The 7,015-nt window shown below is 37.8% G+C and overlaps 1 protein-coding gene across 1 annotated transcript in view; it reads right to left on the reverse strand.

Moving 5' to 3' along the window:
* Positions 1-7,015, reverse strand: part of LOC106868586 (dynein regulatory complex protein 8) — a 10,273-nt gene that overhangs the window by 2,309 nt on the left and 949 nt on the right. Inside the window, exons 2-5 of the mRNA XM_014913917.2 lie at positions 6,087-6,171; positions 4,780-4,852; positions 3,761-3,840; positions 3,539-3,648 (exon numbers count right to left, since the gene is read on the reverse strand). Coding sequence (XP_014769403.1) covers positions 3,539-3,648; positions 3,761-3,840; positions 4,780-4,852; positions 6,087-6,171 — 348 coding nt within the window. The remainder of the gene's footprint in view (positions 1-3,538; positions 3,649-3,760; positions 3,841-4,779; positions 4,853-6,086; positions 6,172-7,015) is intronic.

The raw sequence follows: 7,015 nt of genomic DNA on the forward strand, positions 1-7,015 counted from the left end.
CAAATCTAACCTTTTTGTTACCATGTTTCTGTTGACAAATACTGCCTTTGTTTCAATTAATTTCGAAAATAATAAAAACTTAATTAAAATAACTTTGTCATAATTAAGCTGGTGCTTGGAAGTTAACATGAAAATTTGATGGAAGGTTTTCATTTAGATCCCTTTCAAACAGGAAGTTTTTATCAGAGGACCAAGTGGGGGGGGGGGTTCAGACAGGTTCATGGGTGTGGGAACAGAATGTGCAGGGGGTGCAAGCATACCATCTAAAAGTCTTGGGGTGTGCAAAATCGAAATTTGGACCCCTAGTTACTTTTCTCATGTTTAGAAAACAAAGCGTAAAAAGTAGCTTAAAATTAAGTTTCTTCTCAAAGAACAAAGAACAAAAATAAATAAAACAAAACCTTGTTTGTAAAAAAATTTGGGACCTGGGTTTGTATCCGTTAAGTAAATTTTGCTCCTGAGCCAGTGGGCCGGTTAGAAAGAGAAAGAGACAAAGAATTATATATTTTTCATCATTAGCATCAGGTTTCATTATAATCATCCTCATTGGTTTAACATTTACTTTGCTATGCTTGACTGGGTCAGACAAGATCTGTTGAGGGAGATTTTCTACAGTTGGTTGCTTCTCTTAACACCAACCTGCATGTTTACAAGCACTTATATAACTATGGTGCTTGTTGTTGCATCGATTGCATGGTGTCAAGGCAAGGAGACACAAGTACACACACATATATATACATGTAGTTAAATATTAATATATATGACGGACTCTCCCGTCAAAGATGATGTATGAACGTCTAGCTTTTGTTGAATGACCTGCACAAATGATTGGTTTATAGTGATCAAAATGTATGTGTCGGATATCATTTCCTTCCTCTCCATCAAATCAACATTACCTGAACAGGTACACACTGTACCATGCATCAGGTGTCAAAGTGATCATAGAGCAACGTTAGAGGAGGTGTTTTGCTCAAGAACACAATGCACCACCTGGCCGAGGAACTGAAAACAGGATCTATCTATCTATCTATCTATCTCTCTCTATATATATATATATGTATGTATATCAATTTAAATAAGAGCTAAAAGATGATCCATTGTAAAAACTTTATTATGACCTATGATCATTTCAATGCAATATCCAGACCAACACATGCATATTATAAAATATGGAATATTGTATCTCTTCAGGGTCAGATTAATTCATAGCAGACAGTAAAAACAGAAAACATTCATAGATGTTCTAGGACAACTATGAATGTTTTCTGTTTTTACTGTCTGCTATGAATGAATTAATCTGACCCTGTAGAGGTACAATATTCCATATTTTATAATATGCATGAATCGATCTGGATATTGCATCGAAATGATCATAGGTCATAATAAAGTTTTTACAATGGATCATCTTTTAGCTCTTATTTAAATTGATATACATACAAAAACTCACATGTGAGAATTTTGCTACGTTGATAACAGATACAATATTTTTACCAAATTTTGGTATAGATCTATAAATACATACACACACACATATATATATATATATATATATATATATATATATATATATGTATATATGTATATATGTATATATATATATATATATAGATATGTAAAAATATGTATATATATATGTATATAAATATAAACCCCAAAAATGGAACAGGAACGCAACAGATAATAAAACATCCAGATGGATAGACGATGCTTGGATATATATATATACACACACACGCGTATAGACATACACATGCATATATGTACACACACACAGATGTACACATGCACACACATACATATATGCGTATGTGTGTGTGTTTGTTTCTAGGTGCTTGTATTATTTTACCTGTATACTGATTGTCATGATGTATTTTTTGTTTTACACAAAGCATTCCAGCTAATTTTGAAAGTCTACCTAGATAATGTCTGACCGTACAATTTGCATAACTATAGAAATTACAAACATTTTAAAATTTTCTTTTCTGCAAAACGATTCCAGTTTAATGAATAAGCATGTCCTGAATAATTTGCAACATCTGTTTTGTATACAAAACTTTGACAACGAATATTCAATTGATACAAAGCATAATGTGATCAATCGTATGTTTGAGAGGTGACTGGTTTTAAATGTGTGAACTGTCTGTGTTCCAGTAATGTGTGCATGCGTGTGTATGTGTATTTGGATGTGTGTGTATACATCCGTGAGTTTGCGTGTACTTCTAGGTGCGTGTTTTTACCTGTAACATTGTACACTCATACACACACATTTATATTTATATATTTATACATGTATATATGTGTACATATGTTATATGTGCAAGTGTGTGCACTTATATATACATACACACACACACATACATCTGTGTGCATTTGTGTAAGTATAACTTTCCTCCTCCTCCTCCTCCTCATCATCATCATCATCACCACCACTACCACCACCACCACTTAATGTCCGTTTGCATGCTGTCATGGGTTGGACAGTTTAACAGGATTTGATGAGCTGCAGAGCTATGTCAGGCCTCGGTGTCTCCTTTGGCAATGGTTTTTATGTCTGGATTTCCTTCCTTTATAGCTGTGTGTACATCCTTATATATGTTCACAAGTGCACGTATGTGTGTGTACGTATGAACAAATATAAGGGTGTGAATATCTGTTTGTGTGTGTGAAGTATCAACAGTGTGTGCAATCTTGAATGTATTTATCTCTGCTCATAGTTGAATAACCAGAATTTAAGCTGACCCTTGACTGGCCTTGATCAGTGAGGAGACTTGCAAATATTCCTAGGGCAGATGAGCTCCTCAAGAGCTAACAGCACCTCTATCCTAAGCAAGAGATGAGCACCACCCACTGACGTGGCCGATGACAGTACTGCCCAATTGGCACTTGTGCTAGTGGAATGTTAAAAGCACCATTCAAGCATGATTGCTGCCAGCGTCGCCTTACTGGCACATGTGCCAGTGGCATGTGAAAAATAACATTCGACCGTGGTCATTGCCAGTGCTGCTGGACTGCAGGTGGCATGTAAGAAACACCTTTTGAGTGTCGTCGTTGACAGTACCACCTGACTGAGCCTCATGCCGGTGGCATGTAAAAGCACCCACTACACTCTCAGAGTGGTTGGTGTTAGGAAGGGCATCCAGCTGTAGAAACTCTGCCAAATCAGACTGGAGCCTGGTGCAGCCATCTGGTTCGCCAGTCCTCAGTCAAATCGTCCAACCCATGGTAGCATGGAAAGCGGACGTTAAACGACGACGATGATGATGATGATGATGATGAATGAAATACATGAATGGAAGTTACACCAATATTTTAATTCTATATGAAACTAGTTCGAGGCCCAGGTTCCCAAAGGAAGATCAAAGCTGAGGGAGTTGGAAAAGTTTGGTAAGATAAGTCAAGAGCATTAATGGCAGAAATGATATGAGAATTGCTTGAGTTAGATAATCTAAGATCTTTGGCATTTATCAGATTTTACAGAACGGGCGAAATAGAGCCATCTTCCAATGATGATTCTGTTGCAAGTCTTTCCTTAGATTACCTTCTTCTGTAAGGTATTTTGTCAACTCCTCCTTGGTGAGAAAACCTTTATCCTCAGAATCCAGTTTCTGGAATGCTTTAAGAAGAATATCTTCAGATGCTGGTTTAAATCTAGAATTGCAAAAAAATAAGTCAGAGATAAATTCTACAAGATTCTGTTGATTTGTAAATTTTTTTCAGAAATTCAAAGAAGTAAATTCTTAAATTAAACAAAAGTCTCTACCTGTGTTCAAGAACTGCTTTGACCATTGCTGGACGGAATCTTTCAAGCCTTATATGGCCTGTTGGTTCTTCATCTTCAACCTAAAACAAACGGATTACATTTATTGATCTCAATTCAAAATTCAGTTATCAACAAATAGTTTGAACACTGATTTCTAACCTAGTTTGAGGATCCATCCACTCTGATAAGCTCTCACCAATGTCTCTACATTCTTTCCAGATAGTTCCATTCATGGCTACGAGAGGATGGGGCTGAAAAAGCACCATTCGAGTGTGGTCAATGCCAGTGCTGCCTGACTAGTCCCCGTGCTGGTGACACATAAAAAAACACCCACTACACTCTTAAAGTGGTTGGCACTAGGAAGGGAATCCAACTGTAGAAACCTTGCCAGATCAGACTGGAGCCTGGTGCAGCCTCTTGGCTTTCCAGTCCTCAGTCAAACCGTCCAACCCATGCCAGAATGGAATGCAGACATTAAATGATGATGATGATGATTGAAGTGGTCCTTCAGTTTTTCTAAAGCCTGTAAAATAACTCAGAAGGTTGGGTCTCCAGCCAAGCCTTTCACAATACCCTTAAAGCCAAGAACTCTTCTTCCTCCTCCTCCTCCTCCCCCCTCCTCCTTCTTCTTCTTCTTGTCTTGCAAGTTACTTGGTGATATCCTTAGTGCTGATGCCATGAAAAAAAAGTATCCTGTCCACTCTGAAAAGTGGTTGGCATTAAAGAAGGATATCCAACCATAGAAAAACCATGCCAAAGCAGCCACTGGAACCCACCACAGTCCCCTGGTTCAGTGCATCTTGTCAACCATTCTACTCCAGGCCAGAATAGAAATTAAATTACGATGGTGATGAAGATGATGATGACATAGGTGTCAAATATTTTGGCAGAGGCAATCAAGACTGACCCCAGTGCTGTTACTTTATCTTAACTAATCCTGGATTCAATGAATGTTTTAAATATGCGTGAAGTTCAGTACGTTACCCTTAAAACTTAATTATATTTAATATATACGTTACCTGGGTGATAAATTCACTGAGTTCTGCTTCCGATGGACAACAAAACAACGAGCGTATGATGGTTCCCACCTCTCTGCAGTAAACGGTAAGTAAATATCCATATTTCAGTTATGTATAAAACAAGCCATAAAATAAAACATTTATAAATAACACCTTATGAATAACTACTATACTGAAGGGCAAACACTTTCAAACTGGGGCCCACAGGGTCTAAGGGTCCACAAATGGGATAAAGATCCGTGTTTAACATTTAAAAAAATTACTTTACAAATTGTATAATGAATCATTGTAATCTTGTGAACTCGGCCTCGCCATCAATGCTACACCTCCCCTCCTACCCCCCCTAATCGTGGGTTGTCTTGTTTTGAAAGTTACTTGATGACTTCATTACTGCTTGTGTGATGTAAAAAGCACCCAGCACACCCTAAAGAGGTTGGCATTAGGAAGGGCATCCAGTTATAGAAATCATGCCAAAACGGTCAGTAGAGGTTGGTCTTGGTGAAGTCTTCTGACTTGCCAGTTCCTATCAAGCCATCTTACACCTGCCAGCAGAGCAAAGCAGACATTAAACGATGATGATGATGATGATGATGATTGGTTAATTATTCAGTTACTTGTATCTTTAAATGTTGGGTTGTAGATGTAACCTATGTCGCAGTTTAATAGCACCACCAGGAACCCTTGAGTGACTGTTGTCAGCATTCTGGTCATGACTTGAAGATTGAAGACAGTTTCCTTCCTTTCTGCCTTCCTCTCCTCTTGTTGGCCCCTGTAAAAGGGTCAAGGGGCTTAACTTAACTAAGCAGTAATATAAAATTTCAAAAGACAAAACTGGGGAAAACGAATTTATTGTTATTAAATAAAATCAGCTTCAAAAGCTGAGACAAAATTTATTTAAATAAAAATGGAGTCTTTTGGTTGTGGAAAGGTTGACAACCCCTGCTTTAAGATTTAACATTTTAGTATTTAAACCGACCACATATGGTTGAAATATTCTACCTGTTTTTTGTTCAAACCAATCAGATCCAGCCTCTTACACCTACCCTACAATGTCATTCTAGAAATAAACAATTGCATCATTGAAATCTTGAAGCTATGAGATAATGCATGTTTAAGTCAAAACAATGAAGATAAATAACAGTTACATATAACAAAATAACTGTTCAGTTATTTAATTTGCTGGCAGAGTGAGCCTAGTTGTGGTCACTTGACTTGCCAGAAATAGCAGCCAAATTACTTGTAAAGTTTATTGCAATCCTCCAAAACTGATAATTAATCTCGTCTGTCATTGGCTTTTTGTTTCTTACCGCATATCGACTGTTCCGTTTGATTCATAGTCAAAGACATCAAATGCTTCCGTGACCTTCTTTTCCAACTCAGCTACAAGGTTTTCTACAACAGAATAACAAACCAAAAATGAAACTCATCATATGCATACTTCATTTACATATCTGTCTTTGCTTCCCAACCACATGGTTCCAGGTTCAATCCCACTGTGTAGCACCTTGGGCAAGTGTCTTATACTATAGCCTTGGGCTGACCAAAGCCTTGTGAGCGGATTTGGTAGATGGAAACTGAGAGAAGCCTGTTGTATATATGTGTGTGTGTGTGTGTATGTGTCTCTTTGTGTCTGTGTTTGTCCCCCATCATCACTGCTTGACAAATGGTGTTCGCGTCTATGTCTCTGTAACTTAGCAGTTTGGCAAACGAGACAGATAGAATAAGTACTAGGCTTTAAAAAAAAGTCCTAAAGTCAATTTGTTCAATTAAAACTCTTCAAGGTGGTGCTCCAGCATGGCCACAGTAAAAGAGTAAAAGAATATATATATATATATATATATATATATATATATATATATGTATGTATGTATGTATGTATGTATGTGTGTGTGTGCGTGTGTGTGTGCATCAGTATGGGAAGGCACGTGGCTTAGTGTGCAGGGTATTCGGCTGACGATTGTAAGATCGTAAGTGCGATTATTCCTGGCAGCGTGTTGTATCCCAAGTTGCACCAGTCCACTCGGCTGGCAAAAATGAGTTGTACCTGTAATACAAAAGGAAGCCAGCCTTGTCACATTTGGTGTACCATGCTGAATCTGCATATGAACTATGTTAAGGGAACACCTGTCTGTGGAGTACTCAGCCACTTGTACGTTTATTTCACGAGCAGACTGTTCTGTTGATTGGATCAACTGGAATACTCGTCGTCGTAACCGACAGAGCCATAGCCAGTTAT

This window comes from Octopus bimaculoides, chromosome 11 (assembly GCF_001194135.2).
Source record: "Octopus bimaculoides isolate UCB-OBI-ISO-001 chromosome 11, ASM119413v2, whole genome shotgun sequence".
In the NCBI taxonomy this organism is placed as follows: Eukaryota; Metazoa; Mollusca; class Cephalopoda; order Octopoda; family Octopodidae; genus Octopus; species Octopus bimaculoides.